Raw genomic sequence first — 25,502 nt, forward strand, 5'->3', positions numbered from 1 at the left:
CATTACATGTTCAGTGGGTCATCCTCATTTGTATTGCCTCAGTTGATTCGTGTCTCTGATAAACCTGAGCCTTTGTCTTGTTACAGAAGTAGCAGTCAAAGAAGTTCAATCTGTAAGAAGGCTTTATAAACCACCCTGAATTTGGAGGTAGATATATTTCTTGTCAGAAAGCGCAATTTGAAGGTTTTTCTTTAACCAGGATGGACTCGTCTCTCTGTCACTCCCATTCATCACTCTGTTTTTTGGAGCTCTATAGAATACTTTCAATTCTTCTGTATGACAGCACTGAAGATACTTGATTAAAGTTCCCCTGTACTCCTCAGGTTTTGTTTTATTTTCATATGATTTTAGTATTGGGAGGGATTTTATTATTTCAGCTTTCTTTAAAAGCTTGTGGGATTTGTGTGTATGCTGTTTGATCTGCACAAATAACTGTTTAATGAATGACAGTCACATGATTAGTGAATGGTTGACTTTCATTTCAGTGTCTGTCCAGTTCTTCAGCTGTCTTCCTTCACTAGTGCATTAGCTTGATCAAAGCAGGAGTTCTGTTTGGCTTGTCTAGCACTGGATTCCTGGCTCCTAGAACATGTAGTAGGCATTTAGTACATATTTGTTGAATGAGTGAATGAATTTCTTTCTTGATTTGTCTTTAAAACTCTCCTCTGTTTTGCTTCTCTTTTGGAAAGAATTCAACCTAACACTTTTTTCCAATTAAAATGACATATTAAAAGATCTGATTTTAGTGTTCCAGATGTGGTATAATTGAAGAATGCCATAACCTGCTGTGTCTGCATACCATGTTTCTACTAATGCATTTTAAAGTTTAAAGTTGCATTATTATCTTGGATTGAGCACTTGGTTGGTTAAATTTTTTAGTCTTTCCATATGAACATTGAGCCATAGCTTCTCCATTTTATATTTTTGTGATATTTTTTAAAGTTTGAAATATTTTTTAATCACTAATCATTTACTGTTTTAAAACTAAGGTAGTCTATTAATAACAAAAGTATGCATTTTCACAAATATGTGTAATTTCTGCACATTTTGTTTCTGAGATCCTGGCTCAAGAAATGCTCTTACATGTCTATATAGTCATAGTCTTAAATAAGTTAACAAATGGTTTGGGCTTTTAGTAAGCAGCTAAATATTCTCATTAATTAATTATTCCTGGGAATGACCACTTCTATTCTTTGTCAAAGAGCATGTACTAGCCTGGATTCTTACTAATATTTGCAGTATGGAAGGTCAATGAGTAAATTAATGAATGGATTATTTTTCTTACATTTCTAGTTCAGAAATACATTTCTTCTTTAGCTTTGTTGTTCCTGATTTTATATAATCCCCCAATTGGTTATTAATTAAAAGGTATTTGAATTGAAAACTCTGTTTAACCTTTTCAAGTCTTTACCACATATTAGGCAGCAGTGCTAGAACAAAATTTATATGCTGATACTGGAGATGTAGAGATGACATAATTGAACTATTACCTAGCTTTTTGAAAATGATTATTGAATAAGAGATAATTATTCTGTTAATTGTTCTCTGTTCTGTGGTCCTGTGCAATAGCTGCATCAGGGAAGGGGAGTTATGCTTAGTTACAATTTACTAAATAAATTTGTTTAGTGAAAGTTGATCACTTTGATCTAAGGTGTTACCATGACTTAGAATGAAAAAAGAATAGAATTTAATGGGAGCAGACAGCAAAAGCAGAATTTATTAAATACATTCGGTAAGATATTGCCAATGGGATTATAAAATAAAAGCAAGCAGTATTTGTAAGTTTTGCTGTTTCTTTCCTGTAGTGACATTTTTGAGCATTAATGTGTATGTTTTCCCTTTGAGGCAAAAACCCTGCAGCGTTCTAGGGTGTACTAACAAATGTGTCTTATACTGAAACATTGAGAATTGTGGCTGTGTGTTACAGATATATATGCATCTCGACTTTTTACCTTTGAAAGACAGCCCATTTACTTGGACATTATTAATATGGATGCACAGATGCTGGATAGCCTGTTATTTGTTATTTGCAATTTCTCCAAAGAAGCCATACAGATGCCCAACAGGCACATGCTCAACATCACTAAACATCAGGGAAGTGCAAATCAAAACCAAAGTGATAAATCACCTCACTAGTCAGAATGATTAGAAAAAAGTCAAGAATTAACAGATGTTGGCAGGATGTGGAGATAAAGGAACCCTGCACATTGTTGGTCAGAATGTAAATTGGTACAGACGCTAGGGGAAATAGTACGGAGATTTTTAAAAAAATTAAAAATAGAGATATTATACAATCCAGCAACTCTACTCCTAGATACTTATCTGAAGAAACAAAAACCCTAATTTGAAAAGACATGCACCCCTGTGTTCACTGCAACATTATTTATAATAGCAAGATATGGAGGGAACCTAAGTGTCCATCATACACACTGGAATATTACTCAGCCATAAAAAATGAAATCTTGCCATTTGCAACAACGTGGGTAGACCTTGGTATTATGTTAAGTCAGACAAAGATAAATACTATATGATTTCACTTATATTTAGAATCTAAAAAACAAAACAGAAACAGAATGATAGATATAGAGATCAAACTGATGGTTGTCAGAAGGGAAGGGCCATGGATGGGAACAATGAAATAGGTGAAGGAGATTAATTTAACTTTCTTTCAGTTGTAAAATAACTAAGACATGAGGATGTAATGTACAGCATAGGGAATATAATCAATAATGTAACCATTTTTAATATTTTTATTATTTTTTTTTTAGATTTTATTTATTCATGATAGAGAGAGAGAGAGAGGCAGAGACACAGGCAGGGGGAGAAGCAGGCTCCATGCTGGGAGCCTGACGCGGGACTTGATCCCGGGACCCCAGGATTGCGCCGCGGGCCAAAGGCAGGCGCCAAACCGCCGAGCCACCCAGGGATCCCTCCCATTTTAAAAAAAATACTTATTTTATTATTTATTCATGAGAGAAAGAGAGGGGCAGAGATACAGGCAGAAGGAGAAGCAGGCTCCATGCAGAGAGCCAGACGTGGGACTTGATCCCAGGTCTCCAGGATCAGGCCCTGGGCTGAAAGCAGTGCTAAACCGCTGAGCCACCTGGGCTGCCCCTGTTGTAACCATTTTGAATGGTGACAGATGGTAACTGGACTTACTGTGGTGACCATTGTGTAATGTATATAAATATTAAGTCATTATGTTGTACACCTAAAACTAAAAACATAAATAAATAAAGGGGTATGTGTCAGAACTTGATTTTTTTGTGTCGTTTTAAATGAAGGGGGCTATTTGTAACAGTATAAAACAGTATAAAAGGTGGTTTTATGTCCAGAATGCAATTGTTGGATTTTTTGTTGAATAACATTCGTAATTATGGCATCAGCATAGCATCAACCATACTGTCTCTGTAATTGAAGCACATTTTTTGTGCTTCATGCAGACTTACGTAGCGTAGACTTTTGTGACTTACGCTTGTCAAAGAGTTCTTTCTCTGTTTTACTAATATTCTTCAGGCAAAATACATGCATCCTATTAACTTGAGAGAGGTGGAACACCTTGAAGGAAAAAGCAAAATTTACGGTTAACTGTTAAATACAGTGATTGCCAATATGGCATATTTCATATTTCATCAAGTCTAAGAAACATGTATTTTTAGTTTTTAACATCTCTGAAATTGGGACTGCATCTTATTTGTCTGGTGTCTTAAGAGTTGTTGGTCTTTCATTTCTTGTGGAACATTAACAATGCAATTATTAAAATTAATGTAGAATCTATGAAATATCTGTATATTTGTGTGAGATAAATGTTTGTTAAATGAATGGTTCAGTGTATGTATTTGTGAGAGCAATAGACTAAATATTTTATCCCTAATGTTTCCACATTTTGGAAAATCGTTTTTTTACGTAGGAGTCAACTTGATACTAAAGTGTTTAGTATTTTTAATAGATTTTCACTTTATGACACATTATATATAAGAATAATATAGATGCTGCAAAAATAGTTTCCATTTGTTTGTTTTTTAAATTTAATAATATTAATCTTTTACTTACTTTTGGATGCTTCTACTCATACCATACATATGATGGGATAAAATGTCTCTTTTTTTCAAAGATTTCTCTAATGGATTTATTTTTAAAAGTTAGATAGCTATTGTCTTGAATTTGATGTCTGATTTTTACAAGGTGATGACATATTTTTGTTTTTATTTTTAGAGTCTTACATTTAAAGAAAAAGTAACAAGCCTTAAATTTAAAGAAAAACCTACAGACCTGGAGACAAGAAGCTATAAATATCTTCTCTTATCCATGGTGAAACTAATTCATGCAGATCCAAAGCTCTTGCTTTGTGTAAGTATTTTTTATGAAAGGCCTTGAAATTACTACAATAACTTAATTTGGCTTACGTGAAACACCAACACCTTGGAGATGATTATTAGCTAAAGAATACTCACTGATCCTTTCTGATCATGCTTGAAACCTAAGACATCTTTAAGAAAACTTATAGAGAAGTTACATTTATTTAATGCTACTATAATTAAATTTCTTAACCTTTCTCCTTAATTTCCCCTATCATTAAATAACATATTTTGGTGAGATCTTTCTTAGCCTTGTTTCCAGGTTTATTCTATTTAGACATTGTCCTGGAATGGGGATGGAGGTAATGAAATGAACATAAATCCAAGTTTTTTCTCATATTCACAGTTGGTTTTTAAATCTCCAATTGCGATTGCCAAACCATTTAGCTTTCTTATTTCCCTTTCTTCTGTCATCAACCTATTATCACTGGCTTCGCCTGAAAATACTGTATTGGAAGGAGAAGGAGGTAGATGGGTGTGGTTAGCACTTAACTATTGTTATAACTTTGCTTTTGCAGCCTCAGATGGTATTTGATTCCTGGGGCACCACTGTAGTACACAAAGTAGTGAGGAACTACCAGATGTAAATGAGTGCTAGTTATATAAGTAATTGAACGCATAGGCTCTGGAGACAGACTGATGATGTGATTTTAGGTGACTTAACCTCTCTGTCTTCCTTTTCTTATAATGATGATAATAGTCCCTGTCTCAGAGAGATTGTTAAGAAGCTTGAGATAGTATAGTCATGCTTTTAGGAATGAACAATGTTTAATAAATGCATAATTAGCACCAAATGTTAACTATTATTACTATTAATAAAATACAATCGACATTAATATTAATGTTATTAATGCCCCAAATATGGCAGTTTTGTATTTTGAAGGTCATAGGTTAACATGTGTAACCTTTGTTGAAGTTTCTACCCTGGAGAGCAGCTTCTGGAAAAATTTCTTAGTGCTTTGGCAAAAGTTTTTATAAGTGCTGACAAGGTGCTTTCAAATTACTATATATAGGAGTTCATAACTTGATGTCCATATGTTCAAGAGTTCTGTGAACCCCTTGAATTAAAAAAAAAAAATGTGTACATGAGTATTTTTTCTGCAGAGAAGTGAGAGAGGGGAGAGATACACAGAATTCTTAAAGGGATTAGTAATGTCAAAGGAAGGCCTGTGATATTTTGAATTCTTTGAGAAGCCCATCCAAATTTGGGAGTTCTATAGAATAAATTGTTAGAATCTGACATGGAAAATTCCATAGAGCCTTATCAGTGAGACTGTGAAAATAAATCCCCTGTCTCCTCACATCTTTGTAGCATAAATTATTTTCAGTGGGATTTCATCATGCATTTTGTGTAATATATTCATACCACTCTGCATGCCTGTACATCAGAGTAAAGAATGCACCAGTCACTGGTGTCTTCAGTGTTCAATATTTCATTAATCAAAGAATAAGAATTTAAACAAAACTTGGTATTTTCCAAGGTTGAAATTTAGCCAGCTGAAGTCATTTAATTGAAATTAGTCTCTTTGCTGCCATCTAGTGGTGAAACAACTTTTCTCAGCATAACCAAAGTTAAAATAGTGACTCATTGTAAATAATTATTCTTATTTACACGAAGAATTCTAAATCGTAGTAAGTAGGAGCAATATAGGAATAACTACTAAATGATGTCAGTCATGGTATTTTTAAGGTAACATGATTTGATTGTCTACGATTCCTACCATCTCTGCCATAATCCACTGCTTTCATTTTGTCAGGCCTCCTAATGGCCCAGCTCATACTCTCTTCTACCTCCCTGTAAACATTTCTCTGCACTGGAGTTAAACTTATGCTGATGTCTTTAGCAAGAAAATCTTATCATGCCTCTTGCCCAGCTTAGAACCTTTTAGTAGAAATTGCCCTTGGAATAAAGACCAAACTCCGCATAGACCTACAGGGGCATGCACAGTCTGACTCCCACCCGCCACGTCTGCCACATCTAGCATCCTCTTTTTCTCTCTTTTTTACTGTCGTCACGGTGGTCTGTCTTTCCTTCCATCTTACCTACTACATTCCTTCATACCTTCTCTTGCTCTTCCTTCTGCTTATGATCTGCTTCCCTATTCTGGCTAATTTTGAGCAATTAGCTACTAGCCTGAGGGAGCCTCTCTGCCTGTGCCCCCTTTCTCTAGTTAGGTTCTCCAAGCAGCACGTACCTTTGCAGTTCTTGTCTCATTTGCAGTTTCACAGTTGTTGGGCTGGTTATTTTATTGATGTTGGCCTTTTCCACCAGACTTCCATGTTCTTAGAGGGTAGGAAACACATCTTTTTAATGCTCTGTCTTCAGCTTTCAGTAAATGTTACTGAGTTATTCGTGAATGAACCTAAATTTTATAAAGTAAGCCAACAGTTTTGAATTACAAATATCTTAGGATGAGGGTTTACCTTATCATTATAATGAGAAGGAATCCATAGTTAGCAAAATAAAATGGGGGCATAAGTTGCATTGGTCTCACTTCAGTGAACCACATAGGAGCATCTGGGTGGCTTGGTTAAGTGTCCAACTCTTGGACAGCTCAGGTTGTGAGATTGAGCCATGTTGCAGGCTCTGCGCTCAGCAGGGAGTCTGCTGGAGATTCTCTCCTCCCTCTGCCACCCACCCCCAATAAATTCAAAACCAATCAGTTCCAAACCAGAGGTATATTATTTAGCTAGTGTAGTGTTGGTGAAAAAAATTTACCTACTCTTTATATTGATATGATTTTAATTAAAAAGCTAATACCTAGCTTTTATTTTCTTTTAATTAGGATTTTCTCTGGACATTATTCACATGAAGAAAGTATAGATGTAAATTAAGTGAATCCTTAACAAAAGCAATATTGACTTTTAAAAAAATTCCACAATTATTGTAGCTTGTTGAGATATGATTCACATACCATAAAATTGACCATTTTAAAGTATACAATTCAGTGGTCTATAGTATATTCACAAGATTGTGCAGTGTCACCATTATCTAATTCTAGAATATTTTCATCACCATAAAAAGAAGCCTAGTGTACCCATTAGCAGGCATCTTCATCCTCTTATCTTTAGCTCCTGGATAGATAGTTTTTTTAAATTGAACTTGCTTTTTTTCCTTGCAGAATCCAAGAAAACAGGGACCTGAAACCCAAGGCAGTACAGCGGAGTTAATTACAGGACTTGTCCAGCTGGTCCCTCAGTCACATATGCCAGAGATTGCTCAGGAAGCAATGGAGGTGAGGAGAGATGAATTCTAGGCTCTGGAAAGGAAGTACATTCTTCATGTACATTCTTCATGTTTCTTTTGTTTGTGGTTTCAGTGAGTGATAGGTGTCATTTCTGGACATCTGTCAGAGATGGCATTTCTAGAAAATGATATGTTTGTTTTTTGTATGCTGTTTTAAGAACTCGATAGAAAGAAGGGGTTTTTACTTTATGAGCAGAAACATTGTGCAAATTCATATATTTCATACAAAACCTTAAAATTTTCTTTTTTTTTTTTAAAATATTTTATTTATTTATTTGAAAGAGAGAGAGAGGCAGAGACACAGGCAGAGGGAGAAGCAGGCTCCATGCAGGGAGCCCGACGTGGGACTCCCATCCTGGGTCTCCAGGATCACCCTAGGCTGCAGGTGGCACTAAACCGCTGTGCCACCAGGGCTGCCCTAAAACCTTAAAATTTTCTAATTGTAGTTGACTTTTTGGAGTTTTTAAAATATATATTGAATTTTAAATTGAGGTCTAATTACATATCATAAAGTTTACTCTTAAAGTATTTAGTACAGTATTTTTCACTATATTCACAAGGTTGTGCAGCCATCATCACTGTCTCGTCCTGAAATATTTTTGTTACCCTAAAATGAAACCCTGGAATTCTCCATTCCCCTATAACCCCAGCCACTGGCAATCACTAATCCGTTTTCTTTCTGTCTTTATAGATTGGTTTATTCTAGCCATTTCATATAAATAGAACCATAAAATATGTGGCTTTTTGTTTCTGGCTTCTTTCATTTAACATGTTTTCAAGCTTCATCCATATTGTAGCATGTAATAATACTTCAGTGTTCTTTATTGCCAAATAATATTCCAGTATATGCATACATGACATTTTGTTTGTTCATTTGTTGATGGATATTTGGTATTGTTTTTACTTTTTGGCTATTATAAGTAATGCTGCTATGAAAATTTGTATAAAAGTTTTTGTGTGAATATATCTCTTAGGTATATATACCTGCCAGTGGAATTGGTGGGTCGTATGGTAATTCTGTTTAACTTTTTGAATGAGCAAACTGTTTTCCAAAGTGACTACATCCTTTTCTACTCCCACCAGCAGCATATATGGGTTTTGTTTCTCTGTTCTTGCCAACACTTACATTGTCTTTTGGATTATAGCCATCCTAGTAGGTGTGAATATAGTTGACTTAAATTTTTTTTTAATAATGATTGGTAAATACAGTTTTATAATGTTAGTTTATATAGTTTTATAAATATAGTTTTATAAAATTTAAAACCATCTTACTGAAGTATGATTTACATATAAATAAAAAATCATGTAAGATTTATAGTATTTCTAGTCACCCTGGGAAAGTTCTGTGTCCTGTGCCCCACTCCGTGTCCCAGATTCCACTGATCTCATTCCTATTGTAGATTAATTTTGCCAGTTCTGGAAGTTCCTATGACTGAAATCTTCTGCTATATATTTCTTTTTGTCTGGCCTCTTTCACTCACAAGTTTGAGATTCATCCCAGATATTACATATGTTACTTCCTTTTTTTTTTTTTTTTTATTGTTGATAAATACTCTGTTTACTGATTAAAGCAGTTTATTCACCTGTTAATGGCCAGTTAGGTGAACATATCCATCATTGTTGAAAGTTGTCTTGTGCTCCTTTGTGTTTCCTTCCTCCCTCTCTCCTCTTACTGTCCTGTCTGCTCTCATCCTTTCCTGGCAACCATTCACTTGCTTGCTGTTATTGCAGGTTAACTTGCATTTTATATAAGTGGTATTATAAAGTATCTTTTCTTTTTGTCTTCTTTAACTGTGTGCTCATCATAAATTCATATATGTTGCTGCATGTATATTGCTGTATAATGTTCCATTTTGTGGCCAGAGCAAAATTTATCCCTTTACTTATTGATAGATATTTATGTTGTTTCTAGTTTTTGGCTATTACAAATAAAATTTCTAGAAACATTTATTACAGATTTGTATATGTGTCTACACATATGCTTTTATTTCTCTTGGGTGAATACTAAAGAATGCAAAAATTTTACTATGTGGTCTTTATGAGAGACACAGCTTAAATATAAAGACACTGTGTGGTTGATATTTCAAGGACAGGAAAATATGCCATACATATATAAACTCAAGAAAGCTGGAGTAATATACAAATACCGAGTTTAAAGCAGGACACGTTACTGGTGACAAAGTGGGACATCTCATTATTACAAAAGTGCCTAATCTACCCAGAAAATAAAACTTTATGAACCTAAAAGCAAAGCTTCAAAATATATAAATATATATATGAAGTAGAGCTAGACAAATTCAGTTGTAGTGGGATATGTGAGCATACTTTTCTCAAAGCCTAATAGAATAAATAAGCCCCCAAAATAGTAAGGATAGAAGATTTGAACAAGATTAACAGGACATATATAGAACATTGCACTCAATAAATACTTTCTTTGGGGATCCCTGGGTGGCGCAGCGGTTTGGCGCCTGCCTTTGGCCCAGGGCGCGATCCTGGAGACCCGGGATCGAATCCCACGTTGGGCTCCTGGTGCATGGAGCCTGCTTCTCCCCCTGCCTGTGTCTTTGCCTCTCTCTCTCTCTCTCTGTGTGACTATCATAAATAAATAAAAATTAAAATAAATAAATAAATACTTTCTTTTCGAGTGCACATGGAACGTTCAATATATCCTGAGCATGAAGTAAGTCTCAACAATCTAAAAGATTGAAATCATTCAGAATTTTTTGGTGACTGCAGTGTAATTAAGCTAAAAATCCATAATAAAAAGCTTTATGAAATATCAAATGAATATGTTATGTTTTTATTCATACTCTACTAGTAGGAATGTAAATTAGTACAACCATTGTTAAAAATTGTTTTGCGATATCAACAAAGTAAACATAAGACCTAGCAGTTCTATTCTAAGGTATGTATCCAATAGAAATGCATATGTATGTTTACCAAAAGACACATTCAAAAAATATTAATAGTATAATTTGTAAAAAGTACTCAACCCCCTCTCCCCCTCCAAGACTGGAAGCAACTTAAATATATCAACAATAGAATAGATAAATAATTTTGGTTATATTCATTCCATTGATTACAACAGTGAAAAAAGAATGAGCTATTCCTGCTAAATGCAGAGCATGGATGAATCAGTATCACAAGCATAATGGTCAGTGAGAACAGCCAAACACAAAAGAGAACACACTCTGTGATTCCCTTTATATAAATAACAAATAGGCAATAGTAATCTGTGGTGGTAGAAGTCAGAACAGTGGCTACCTTTGTCAAGCACTAATGATTAAAGGGAATATGAAAAGGGCTTCTAGGCACTGACAGTGTTGATCTGGGTAATAGTTACATGGAGTATGCACATTTGTAAAAATTCTTTGAGCTATATACTTAAGATTTGCTGCTTTATTGTTTGTACTATATGTTTCATTTTACCAAAAATGTTTTAGCATTCATTGTTTGACCCATTGCTTATATTTGTGTACATTGCTGTTGGACCTATAAATTGGTATACTTCTTGCATTCTCGTTGGGAGGCTATTTGATAGTATTTGACAGAAGCAGGGCAAATATCCATTTTTTTGTCCAAATAATTCAATTCCTGTATTTTTTTTTTAATTCTGTAAATACAATTCAGAGGGAGTAAGCTACATACACACACACACACACACACACATATATATATGTGCTTATTGCTCTGATTTATAATGAGAGAATATTAGAGAATTTAAAATACTCACTAGTAAGAACAGGTTAATATTCAGTGATAACATTTCACCTTGGTGAATTAATAAACATCCATTAAAACATATAGATCACATGGAAATATGGAAAAATGTTTATGAAATGTCAAATGAGTATACTGTGTTTAGACCTTTGTTAAAATACATGTGGAAAATAAAATGGAAGGGAACATAACAAGGAAAGCAATCATAATAAGGCAGGGAAACAGTTAACATGTTGTCTTTCATTATGATAAAAAGTGTTTCTTTAAACAGAACTATAAATAGAGAATTTGCCATTTAAAGAGTCAGTAAACTGTACTGTTTTTATACAATAGTGACAATTGAATGTAAATTAGTGTTGTTTTTCCTTGGTATGAGAGCTAAAATTTTTGAAGATTCTCACAATGAATTGAAGCTTTTCATTATATATCTAAAACTAATTATAATAAAAGTGTTTGAAATAAGATAATACAGGTCTGGTCTTTATATCAATTATAAGTTTTAGGATTATAAAATGGTCTATGGTCTCAGGTTAGACATTTATATATTTTCCTAATGTAAGGCAAGTTATTAATGCAAATATTAGCAGTTTGTGCATTTGATTTGCTTTTAAGAGAAGTCCGTTCTCATTATTTGTTCCAAACAGCATTTTATTGGAGTTTTAATAAAAGGTTTTAAAGGGAAGTATAGAATCACCAAATATACTGACCAAGGACTGAGAAGAATATGTGTAGCTCAGTGGTGTCCCTCTGGGGGAATGTCCCTCCACTGTGGAATTGGAGTTAAGATAGGGCAAGTTTCAAGGAAGAGTCTTGTCTTTTCCACTGTATACTTTGATGGTCTTTATTTATTTAATAATGGTGTTTTTGTATGTTAGCTTGTCTTGTATGTTTTGTATGTTTTTGTTTGTATATTTTAAGTAAATTGCTTAATTCCTGTTACTGTTCTGTAAACCAAAATCCAATTTCCGTTCTATTTTTAATTGGAATATTTAACAATGAATAATCTGCAATGAATTGCGAAGTCTATTTTGCTCTTCTTTTCTCTCTTGTTTTTGGAAATAATTGGTCTTTTCTGTTCCAAAAGAATTTGTGGTGAGGAAGATAACTTCTGCTTTATCTGTTGGCTTTGAAGAAAAATATTGTTGTGTGTATTAATTTTGGTGAATTCTCCTTACTTAGGCATTTTTTTTTTGTTCCATTGAGTTCTTTGACACTTATTGAAATTACTTAGTTAAAGTAAAGTAGTTTTAAAGTCTTAAAGTAGTTTTTACATGTCTATATTGCTCCTCTGAATTCATCAATCATTTAATTATATCCCAGTATGGCATTTAAAGTAGGACTAATAGAAATAAAATGATTTGATTCTATATATATTATTCCCTAGAGATTTGAGTTCTTCAGAGTTTTTCTCTTTTGCCTTATACTGTGTGTTAAGTCTACAATTAAATAGCTTGGTTTGTTAGCATTTGTAAAATAAGTATTCCAGTGTTACATTTACCAAAAAAACTTTTGAGTGACTCTTCTCTCTTTTTTAAAATTCAGGCTCTGCTGGTTCTTCATCAGTTAGACAGCATTGATTTGTGGAATCCTGATGCTCCTGTAGAAACATTTTGGGAGATTAGGTATGTATGTACTTTTATTTTTTAATTCAGTTTAAGATTTTATTTTGTGTTTATTTTTTGTGTTTAGATATTAACTCTGTGGTACTTGGTTTATTGTAAAATTTTATTTGCAGAGGTTTTATGATTTTATATTTTATTTGGCTTAAAATTATTACTACTATTTTTTGGCTTAAAATTATTAATTAGATTACTTGTTTTAACTGCAAGAATTGCTGTCACAGCAATTTAGAATGTAAATTTTTAAAATTGTGCATAATTTTATTACCCAGCCATAAGTACTCTTACTTGTGTTCTTTTCTGTTTCAGATTTCTGTGTAGTACAACTGTATTTTAAATTGTTTATTATAAGCTTAGAATGTTAAAACTTTGTAATGTTAATAATGTGTTTATAAAACTATGGTCTTTTATAAATAACCTGTAATACCAGTGATTTGTGTAAGTGAATTAATAATATCTGCCTAAAAGGTAAAAATATATACGGAGTTTTATAATTTATTTCCTAGCTTATATAAATTATTATATTTTAAAGAGCACAAAGGTAACATATTGAAAGGATGGGAATGTCTAAGCCTGAGGTTTTGTCATTATCTTGTCATAGAGGTAGGTGCACTAAGTCAGTCACCTGGCAGCTGAGTTAAATCCTAGACATAGAGCAGTATTCTTTGATAGTCATATAATGTGATTTGATAGTAATCATATATGTAATTTAAAATTTTCTAGTTGCCACATTACAGAGAATAAGCAGGTAATATTTTAATATTTTTAAACCCAGTACATTTAGAAATTATTTTAATATGTAATCAGTATGAAAGTTATTAGGATATTTTACATTCTTTTTTTCATTAAGTCTTCAAAAAATTTTTTTTAAGATTTTAAAAAATTTATTTATTTATGAGAGAATTCACAGAGAAAAGCAGAGAAATAGAGGGAGATGAGGCTCCCCATGGGGAGCCCAATGTGGGACTTGATCCTGAAACTCCAGGATCATGCCCTGAGCTGAAGGCAGATGCTCAATCACTGAGCTACCCAGTCATCAAAATTTGCTTGCATTCCATACTTAAAGCACATTTCAGTTTGGGCAAGCTACATTTTAAATGCTTAGTAGCTACATGTGGCTGGTTAGTGGCTACTATATTGGACAGTGTGGCTGTAGAGTAGGGATCAGCAAACTTCTCTAAAAGGTGGAGTAGTAAATATTGTAGTGTTGGTGGGCCAGATAGTCTCCATCAGAACTATTTGGTTCCACCATTGGAGCATGAAAGCTATCATACATGATACGTAAATGAATAAGTATGGCCATGTTCCACTAAAACTTTATTTACAAAAGCAAATAAGGACTGAATTTGGCCTATAGGCAGTTGTTTTCAGATCCCTGCTTTAGAGCACTGAGTTTACGTACAGTCTGCTGTGTGCGTGGTCTGTCATTTCTTCTTGAGTCTTCTGCAAAGATGATATAAATGGATGACACAACTGGGAGTTTGGGGGGTTAGAGGATTTAGAATTGCTTTTTTTTTTTTTTTAACATAACCTGTAGACTTAATTCCCTTTGATTATCATACTGTTAACATTTTGATAACCATTTTTCTAAAATCCTAGCTTCTCTCAACTTGTATCTGTTATGAGAGAATGTCATTCTTATGTATTTTGAGGTTATTTATTGAGGTTATTTATTGACGATACTGATAACAGTGAACTTTATGTTATTGCAGCTCTCAAATGCTTTTTTACATCTGCAAGAAATTAACTAGCCATCAGATGCTTAGTAGCACAGAAATTCTCAAATGGTTGAGGGAGATTTTGATCTGCAGGAATAAATTTCTTCTTAAAAATAAGGTAAGCAAAATGACATCTTTAAAATGGAAGAATATTTGGGGGATAATCGGTAGAGATTAAAGAGATGTATGTTAGCTAAATTAAGTCTTAATGTTAGCTTTTCCTGTCTACAAAGTCTTCAAAGGAAATATATGTGCCAGAAGATGATGACTGACAAGTTAACATTTTAAAAATATTCTGAGCCTTTGTCCTTAGAGCTGCAATTCTGATAAATTCTAGTTAAGCAGGACTCTGTGAGATCTAGGTCTAGGAGGAATGGGGCTGCTATAATTAAATTAGATTGAGAAACATATTCCATCTTAAGTTTGTGCACAGGGCTTGAGTCCTTATGCATTATGGTTTAGGCTAGTTCAGAGAATGGTATCTATCAAGAAACTGAAGGGAAGAGGTTGAGGGTGTTTCATCTAAGTTTATTTATATTCCTTCCATAACAGTTTCACCTCTTCGAATATCTGAGTTTTCTTCCTTAGTGTTGAATGAAAAGTTTTCTTTCTTTCTTTCTTTATTTATTTAAATTTTTATTTATTTATGATAGTCACAGAGAGAGAGAGAGAGAGAGGCAGAGACACAGGCAGAGGGAGAAGCAGGCTCCATGCACCGGGAGCCCGACGTGGGATTCATTCCCGGGTCTCCAGGATCGCGCCCTGGGCCAAAGGCAGGCGCCAAACCGCTGCGCCACCCAGGGATCCCAAATGAAAAGTTTTAATTCTGAACTATTAAAATATGGGGACAGAGTGTTAGGGGGTTAGAGAAGAACTTTATATTTCTTTTATAAAGTTTCTATAGTCAATTAGAATTCTTTTCTATTATGGCATAATTTAAGGAATACTTGATCCAATGAATTTTTACCTATTTCTGGAATCATAGCTACAAAAAAATCCCAAACGTATTAAACTCATGCTTTTCAGTGTCCCATGCAGCTTGTTAAATTTCTTTGTTTACACATGGACTAATGGTGAGTTGGCATCTGAGCAGACTCCAGGGTTTCATACCCTTGCCTGTGGTGTAATTCTCCAGAGTATAAGCATTAGTAATACAGTAATCTGTATTTGTCTGGTCAGTAAAGTTAACCCTTGTAACATACTTGGCATATAAACCAGTGTTAATTATTCATCCAAAGGAATGTAATCTCAAGAGTCTGTTTCCAATTATCCTGACATGACACAGGATGAAATCTTATGGGAGAAAATCTTTGTCATTCATAATTGACTCAGAAGTACATTATATTTTTCATATGATAGATTTATGTTGTTGATGTTTTATGTTTTACTTGTGTCCATGTTAGATCTAGAAATATTAATTCTGTATTTCTAGAATCTTGGATGATTTGAAGGGTAAAAAGCTAAGGGGAGTTTCAAAGATCTTGAACAAACTATTTGCACTACTGGGTTTTATTGCATATTGTTCAAGGTAAGGGGTATGAGTTGGGATGAGAGGTTTTCCAGGATAGTCTCAAACAGGAAGAGAGCTTGTATTATGTATTTATTTTTCTTGGTTGTCAGTGCATCAGAAAGGCTTACTTATTTTTTTCTCTTTAGCAGGCCGATAGAAGTTCCTGTCACTTTCTCTTCCTTTATGGGGTAGGATGTGATGTTCCTTCAAGTGGAACTACTAGTCAGATGTCCATGGATCATGAAGAATTACTACGTTCTTGTACTCCTGGAGCCTCTCTCCGGAAGGGAAAAGGAAACTCATCCATGGTAAACAGCTACTTTTGTAGTTTTTCTGTATCATTGTCATCTGTGCTGTATAGTTTTTTCCCTGAATGAACTTCGGTAAATTTCAGCTAGATAGTATAGTAAAGAACTGCTTAGATTCTAGTTCCATTGCTACTCTTTGTGGAACCTTAGGCAAACTCATAACATCTCTCTGACCCAGTTCCTCACCCGTAAAATGGGGATAATAACAATTTATGCCCCAGAATTGTGAGGATTAAATGAGATTGGTGTGTAAAGAGTACTTGGTTATTTGGCAATTACAGGCTGTAGTTGATAGCTAAAATTATTACAAACCTCTATGTAAAAGAAGACCATTCATATCCCAGAAGTTTAAAAGTTGTACCAACTACCAAAAATACAAATTTACCAGGAGATAAAGCATTTTGCTTGATGTTATAGATAAGTGTTTGTGTTTTTTGTTTGTGTGCATGTTTCCTTTTAAAAAATCACAGTACAAGTGAAAATACCAAATCATTACAAAAGAGTTTCTTTTACAGACCACACTTTTTATTAATGGTGTCTTTACTGTTAAAAACACTGTTTTTGGCATTTAGTATGCAGCTCCCAATCTAGAGAGTACATTCTCTAATCCTTATCAGTGGAGATGAATATCAGTTTGCTTTTTTCATGGGAAGGTCAGTACTATGTCTTTTTGTAGGTTTAGGTTGTCTTTCTTAATCGTTGCCATTATATAGTCTGCAGGAATCTTGATTAGACTGATTTTCCATAGAAGATCTTGCTGGTCCACTGTAACCATTGGCATTATATTGTTAGACTTGAAAGTCAAGAAGTACAGACCAAAGCTTTTTTATCCCTAATTTTTAGTATAACATTCTGTAGAGGACAAAATAACAAGTAAGCAGTATAGTGTTTACTGTTGTCTGTGTTAACTGCAGAATTTATATTCATTTTGTAAATGAGGATTTCTTTTGGAGTACGTAATCCAGAATCAAGTATATTTTCTATAGCAATATTTAGTTCTTGTTTGTGCCCTCATTTTAGTACTTACTGCAGTGTTTACTTTATTTCTTGCCCTCAGTAGGTAGATAGAATTTCTTATTACTCCCTTTGTCATTTAGAATTTGAGTTGGAAATGCATTGCATTTTTTCATTCAGTAGATGTATGCTGTGGGTACCTTCCTTGTGTGTGTTTGCTCAATCTGCATTCCTAGAATCTGGAATCAAATATCTGTTTGATTTGAAATTGGACAAATACTAGCATGATGTTGGTTCAAATCTCATTTCTCATTCAGACAAGATACTGAGGAGTTGAAGATTCCTGTTATGATGCAAGGGAAAGCTTTTGTGGGTTATTGTATGCAGACATACATGGTATATAGTTTGTTGTATTGTTGGATTTTGTAAATAAAATTAGCTACATTGCAAACATAATGACTCCCATTCCTGACTCTCAGGATAGTGCAGCAGGGTGCAGCGGTACTCCGCCAATATGCCGACAAGCTCAGACTAAACTAGAAGTGGCCCTGTACATGTTTCTGTGGAGCCCTGACACTGAAGCTGTTCTGGTTGCCATGTCCTGTTTCCGTCACCTTTGTGAGGAAGCAGATATCCGGTGTGGGGTGGACGAAGTGTCGGTGCACAACTTCTTGCCCAACTATAACACATTTATGGAATTTGCCTCTGTCAGCAATATGATGTCAACAGGTAAATGTGGGTAATGTTTTTTCTTCCTCTTGTTCAGTTTGCCTTGAATCACATGACATCCAATTGTGCTAGGAATGTAGGAACTACTTTGTAAGTTTATAGGATTAATTCAAATTGCTTACCTGAAACCTTTTCTACACAAGATAGGGTGAAAGTAAATAGCATTTGAAATAAATCGTTAACTTCATACTGAGCTTTTAATATGCAGCATATTTGTTTAAAAACTGGCAGTATAAATTGCTGTCAGTTACAAATTTTATAATTTACTATGGCTGAACTATATATAGTGAAGTTCTAGACGGTGGCACATGTTTTGAGTAACTACAGATGGGAATATCGATTTTATGCTGTGGACATTGTAGAGTCCAAGTTAAATACCTTTCCTGTGAGGTTGGTGAAAGGAAGTGTTCACTTTTATCATTGAAGCATTGATTCTGCTCCTCCTCCTCCTCTGCCTTATGGGTTGGGCTTGCCAGCTTCTCCCTTGGCAAGCAGGGCTCTAAGTGCAATGAGTTGATTTGCTGTTGTCTTTGCTTAGGAAGAGCAGCACTTCAGAAAAGAGTGATGGCACTACTAAGGCGCATTGAGCATCCCACTGCAGGAAATACCGAGGTATGCCCTTAGCAAAAGCACCAGCCCTCCCAGGCCCCCACCCACAAATGTAGAAGCCTCAGGTCATGTGTGTGTGACCAGAAATAGCTTTTGAAGCAAATCGAAGATATGTGCGTATTACAAGTAGGATATTATAATATGTACCAAGTTTGAGACCTGTCTCTTGCTGATTGATTTTTAGTTCTAGGTTTAAAGTTGCTTTCAAGTGGTAATTGCCTTCATTTTAGGCTTGGGAAGATACACATGCGAAGTGGGAACAAGCTACAAAACTAATCCTCAACTACCCAAAAGCTAAAATGGAAGATGGCCAGGTGAGTTTGTAAAGTTGATTTTGTCTTTAAACTGATCTGCTAGACATAGGTATTTCACTCCAATAATCTTTTGAGTCACTGTTAGTATAATATGTATATAGTTGTTGTAAGACTGTTATTTAGTTGTGGTTCATCTGAAACTGCATGAATATGGTAGCCACCAGCCACATGTGATTTTTTAAAGTTTAAATGAAAATCTAAATTAATTAAATACAGTTAAAATTGAGTTGCTCAGTCATACAGTAACCACATTTCGAGGACTCATTAGCTACACGTGGCCATTTGCTATACTGCATTGGACAACACAGATACCAATGTTGCCATTATTACAGAAATATTGGCCAGCATGAGCTAGAGATGATTTATGGTAGGGACCATTCCCTTATCCTCTTTCCTTCTCTTTTTCCATCAGAGTATTTCGTGGAATTTTCAGGAAAGGGACGACAAAGGTAGAGAAAATACATTAAAATTGAAACTACATTTTACTATTTCAGTTAGGTATTTTTTTTTTTTAAGATTTTATTTATTTATTCATGAGAGACACACACACACACACACACACACACACACACACACACACACAGAGGCAGGGACACAGGCAGAGGTAGAAGCAGGCTCTACGCAGGGAGCCCGATGGACTCAATCCCAGGACTCCAGGATCGCTCTCTGAGCCAAAGGCAGACGCTCAACTGCTGAGCCACCCAGGCATCCCTCATTTGGTATTTTTTTTTTCCTCATTTGGTATTTTAATTAAGGGATCTGGTGGGCAGAAGACTGAACTCCTAGGTTAAGTGAAATTCAAAAAAAATTTTTTTGGACATTTCATCCAACTATTATCATCTATTACCCCAGAAATTAATAATTGCATTTGTGTATATTTGATTTGTAATGGCCATATTGCTCTCATTATAATTAGATGTTAAAGCCTCCCATTGCTTTTTTCTTGTCATTCTTAATTAGAACAAGAGAAAAAAAGTTATGTTTTTGTAAAGCAAGAATATGTACCTAATGTCATTTGGAGAGGACATGTGGCCTTAGGATGAAAGGTTTTTTGGGGGGTAACATTTTATTGAGATATAATTTGCATATGACACAATTTGCACACTTAAAATGTTACAGTTCACTTTCTGCCACCTTTCCATGCTGCCATAATGGTATACATGAACATCTGGCATCAACTGTGCCGTAAAGAGAGGCACAGGTTTTCCTTAGGCCATGTTCCAAAGTCATTGTCTAGTTTCCAACTGTGATGATAAAGCATGTTTACATTGGTGAGCTTGAAATCATTGATGACCACAGAGCTGGGAAAATGTTGTGAACCTCACAGGTAGATGTTAAACAAGTGTGGAGTGATCAGCCCTAGATTTGATGTACAACTCAGAGATCTAGAAGAATGGCAGAATAATCTGCATCCATCCTGCCAGTTCGGTTTCATTGTGCTGACAACTTCAGCTGGCATCCTGGACCATGAAAAAGCAAGACAAAAATAGTGTATTTACAAAGTTCCACAACTATCACCCCAATTAAAAAAAACCCATATCCATGAGCTATCATTCTCTAATCTCCCCACCACCACCCCACACCCTGCCAACGCTTGGGAACCACCAGTTTGCTTTCTGTAGATTTGTCTATTCTGGACATTTCACATAATATGATTTTTTTTTTCACTTGGCATAATGTTTGCAAGGTTTGTTCATGTTAGCCAAAGCTTTTTCAAAGAAGTTTGTTACTGTTGGTTGGTATACTAGTCTATGACAAAAATATACTAGTGGCTCTTAAAAAATGTATATGATAATCTTAGGTTTGGACTTATTTTTTTCATCTTTCACATCAGTTTTTACTGGAATATAACATATAACATTCATATAAGAACATGTACAAATCTGAGCGATAGTGCAAAATAATAGGAGGTGAACATACTTGTGTAGCCAGCACCCACATCAAGAAGTAAATCATTACCAGCACATCGAAGCCTTTGTTATGTCCCATTTCTGATCACTAACAACCCAAGAATAACCATTATGCTGACTACTAAATAACAATAGTTTTCTTGTTTGTAAGCTTGATACAAATGGAGTGCTAGAGATATAGTCTCTTATATATTCTTTCTCTCAACATTGTGAGACTCATCCATGCTTTTCCATAGCATTGTTGTTCATTCACTGTTACTGCTCTAGGTATTTCATTCAACACACAGTCCACAATTTAATTTTCCTTCATACTCTTTTTGGGCATTGGATAGCTATTCAAAGAATTTTGTTATTTTGAGTATTTCTGCTGTGAACATTCTTGAATGTGTCTTTTGGTGACCATCTAGATGTATTTCTGTAGAGTACATAACAGTGGAATTGCGGGTAATAGAGTATGCAGATACATCCATGGGGGGAATATAAATTGGTACAACAACTATTGAATAAACTGGTGGTTTCACAAAGATTTTTAAAAGATAACTATCATCCAGTCATTAAAAGCATTCATTTTACTGAAACTAATATTACCCTATGTGTTAACTAACTGGAATTTAAATAAAAACTTAAAAAAAAATAAAGAATTTCTTTTAGAGAATATGTGCCAAATGGATTCACTAACAGAGATCTATTAGTGGTTTCTTATACCTACATGAACAGTTTTTCTATTGGTGGTTATCAAATTAGAGCCCATTAAGACCCAAAGCAGAAAGTAAAATATTGCATATACTTTTTCTAATCTAATTATGTAAAAAAATTTTTGAAGTACTTAAATATTCATTAAAGTCAGATTTATATCAGGCCTGGGCAGAGGTAACCTGAAAACATTATATTACTCTAATATAACGTATTCAACTACTAATAGAATTCACTTTGCAAGGGAATGGAACATTATTAAGGGAAATGTGAAATTATATCAGTGGAATAGATCTGAAAAGCAAGAAACTTGTAGTAACCGTTTGAACCCCATTAAGGAGTATATAAATAAGCAGCAGAATTCAAACTAGAGAAAAACACTAACCTAATTCTTTATGGACTGCAGAAGTCAAGACACAAAAAGAGCCACTCAGAGGAAGAATGCCATTATCAAAATGTTTTTTTTTTTTTAAAGATTTTATTTATTCATGAGACACACACATACACACACACAGAGGCAGAGACAATGGCAGAGGAAGAAGCAGGCTCCATGCAGGGAGCCCAATGTGGGACTCGATTCTGGGTCTCCAGGATCACACCCTGAGCTGAAGATGGCACTAAACTGCTGAGCCACCTAGGCTGCCCTATTAAAATGTTTCTATGTCAGCTCAATTTTAACTTATTTAATCTTTTTAATATATAATATGACAGAGTTCAAGAACGTTTAACTGTAATTTGAAAACAGAGTAATCACTACTGTGTTCCCAAAGACAAGAAGAGATTAAGTATTATTGTTTCTGTTGGAGGGGAGTTAATCAGGAGTGCCAAAAAGTGCTGAAAAAAGCGAGGCTGAGTGATAAAGTATGAACCCTGTGAGAGAAAAGTCTTTAAACCTGTTGTGAAAACTGTAATTACTAAAGCACAGGTTGATGATACTACATTAAATGCTGTGAATTCACCATACCTGGTCAATAAAAATATACAACATGAACTTTGACTACCATGTAAAAAATTCCTCTTTACCTGTTGTTGCCTAAATTTTCAAGGCAGCCTTCAGTGAATCTCACTTGATGTGGTCTGTAAACCAACATATGAAGCAACAGAGAAGTTTCTCTGCTTCATTTTTTAATCCTTCACAAAGATTAATTGAATCATATCAATTAATGATATGAAGAACTGTATCCCACAATAAAGTGCTTCCTTCCTTGCAAACGTTATCCAAATTAATGTCTGTTAGAGCATCACTGTTGGATTGATGTTTATGAACTGCAGGTCCTTGACTAAGACATAAATGGGATGCTGAATTGGGAAGATGTTGATGGAGAAAAGATGTTAGTTTCTGCTTGTGAATGAATCGGAACTAGCTGCTTTTCACACCCAGGTTCTTCATCAGAGTCTGCCATATTTTTTTCTTATTTTGCACTGATCTGGGAGCTACTATGACTTCTATCAACTGCACTCAGTATATCATCAACAATATGCCTATCGTGGTGGTGACGGTGGTGGTGGTGACACTAGGGACCAATAAAATGTGGACAGTTAAATAATTCATTCCCAGAAGTCTCCCCAAGAAAGTCATCAGAGTGTGTAATATAAGATTCTGGAGATGCTTGTACTATATGAGCAGTGTTTAACTTCCCCTGAAATACCACGCTCTGGGTTTGGAGAATGAACAGGCATCTAGCATTTGTATTTGATTATCTACTGTTGGCACTGACTCAGTGTTAAAAACTAGGTCCTTTCTGATTCTGTCACTTGTCCCCTTTTTTTTTTCTAATGGTCCTTGGGAATCGCCTAAGCGATTGATATTCTAACTTTCTGTTCTGAAGAGCTATACTTTTAGGAAGATTATGATCATGATTATCATCTTCATTTTCTTTAAGTGTTTTAATATTGCAGTGTCTTCTGACTGTACCTCACCCCTAGGGCTCCCAGTGGACTGGCTTGTGTAGCTAGAATTCACCTCATGTCTAGGTCCATCACTCTGCCCACTACTGCTACTGGGACCACTGCTTTCATCTTTATCACGGTTGGCAGTTTCATCAGAACTTTCTGCATGGATTCCTCTGCATCTGAAAGTTACTGTTCCACATGTTTGGGTCTATTATTAAGTTCATCCATTTCAAGTCACTGACTCCATTTTGATGGGTAACACTATTATCAATACTTTAAGGACTAGCTGCAGGTGACTGAAGTGTTGGAGCTGCTCTTCTGAGCTTTTCTTCCTCTTTCTTATTTAACTTAATATTTAATAAAGATACAGAGGAACTCTGTTGTTTAGATAACTGAGCCTTAGCTGCTATTGCATTGTTCTATAATGCTTTTTAAAAATAATGCTTTAATTAACATTGATGCCAAGTATAATGTTTGTTCAGCATGAACATTTGGCTCAAGAGTTGAGACTGGATTAAAGAGATGTCTAAGTGGTACTAGATCCAAATTCTTAATAAATAAAGGAAATAAGTCACCTGTATACTGATTACAGTGTTTTGGCACTGCTGCAGCCCACATGCAGTCAATATGCTTGGTACTCAGTTGCCTTTCTGCTGCCAAAAAAAAAAAAAAATCCCGTGGCACTGTTTAATAATCTCGGTATGTAAATTTCGTCTAAATATATGCTCTACCACATTGCTGGTTATAAGCTAGCTTGCAAGTTCTTTTGCAATGGACATTTCTGTGTCTGATACCAAAAATTCCTTATTGCACAACTCATAGCAGGTGTGAAGTTGCTCTGTTATCTTAGTCCAGCCAACCTCACAAAGTAGGTGACACAAATAATAAATTGCAAGGTCTAGGCTCTCTTTGTCAGAGCAAGCCTTTTTATCCAGTGGTTCTTTCACTTGTTCCACATTAAGTCATCATGTTGCAAGCTGCATTCTGTCTCTACTCTTGTTCAGAGAACTTGCATAAAAATACAGGTCCTAAAAAGGATAATGTGCTGCAGGACAGTAGGGATAATAGCCATATTCTGATTCTGATATTAGCTACAACTGTAATAAAAGCCTGTTCCATAAGAAAATGGTAGTTTTAGGAGTTCTGTATTCAAAGCAGTCCTTCATGGGAGAAAGGCTATTTTTCCAATAAAACAAACATACATAAGGAGGCAAATGCAGTGGTACTTCTACATCATTTATATCACAGAATGCCCCTAATATGTTTCTTTCTTGGGTTGATATGTTCTCAGTAATAGGATGAGTATTAGCTTGTAAGCAGTGAGTAAGGAGAATTGAATTTGAAAAATCTTTGCCATATGTAGTAAGAGTTTTTCTTTCTTGTCTGTACTCCACAAACAGGATCAGATTTTTTCAAGATTCCTTCTCAGATTCTTACAGAGTTTGATTTTTTTTCTATTGTTTCTTGTCTTTCTGCGCTTCCTTCATTACAGCTACTTTCTGTGCTGTGGTTCTTTTGCTTGATTACTACCATCTTGCCGCATGGAATTTGTGTTTTAATAGTAGTACAATGTTTGCACAGCTGGTCCTAGAGCACTTGAACTTGGACTATCACTAATAAGCGCACATACTACTTGGTTGAAAATTTCCTGCTTATATTCCTTGAAGCAGAATAGACATTGCCTCTCTGTCCAGGAATTGATATAAACAAATACTTGGAGTATATGTTCCCTTTTTTTTTTTTTTAAAGATTTTATTTATTTGAGAGAGAGGGAGTGAGAATAAACAGGGAGAGCGGCAGAGGGAGAAGAAGAAGCAGACTCCCTGCTAAGCAGGGAGCCTAATTGGGCTCAATCCCAGGATGCTGGGATCATGACCTGAGTGGAAGGCATACAGACACTTCACTGACTAAGCCATCCAG

The 25,502-nt window shown here is 34.9% G+C and overlaps 1 protein-coding gene across 12 annotated transcripts in view; it reads left to right on the plus strand.

Annotated features, from left to right (window-relative positions):
• The window catches only part of NF1 (neurofibromin 1), a 274,270-nt gene that overhangs the window by 101,402 nt on the left and 147,366 nt on the right, over positions 1-25,502 (plus strand). For 10 of the 12 annotated variants that reach the window (XM_072779390.1, XM_072779394.1, XM_072779382.1 and 7 more), the window contains 8 exons: positions 4,216-4,350; positions 7,481-7,594; positions 12,868-12,947; positions 14,657-14,780; positions 16,319-16,480; positions 17,914-18,163; positions 18,702-18,775; positions 19,003-19,086. In XM_072779390.1, coding sequence (XP_072635491.1) covers positions 4,216-4,350; positions 7,481-7,594; positions 12,868-12,947; positions 14,657-14,780; positions 16,319-16,480; positions 17,914-18,163; positions 18,702-18,775; positions 19,003-19,086 — 1,023 coding nt within the window. The remainder of the gene's footprint in view (positions 1-4,215; positions 4,351-7,480; positions 7,595-12,867; positions 12,948-14,656; positions 14,781-16,318; positions 16,481-17,913; positions 18,164-18,701; positions 18,776-19,002; positions 19,087-25,502) is intronic. The other 2 variants (XM_072779383.1, XM_072779386.1) reach the window with 1 other exon arrangement.

The sequence above is a fragment of the Canis lupus genome, chromosome 16 (genome assembly GCF_048164855.1).
Source record: "Canis lupus baileyi chromosome 16, mCanLup2.hap1, whole genome shotgun sequence".
Classification (NCBI taxonomy): Eukaryota; Metazoa; Chordata; class Mammalia; order Carnivora; family Canidae; genus Canis; species Canis lupus.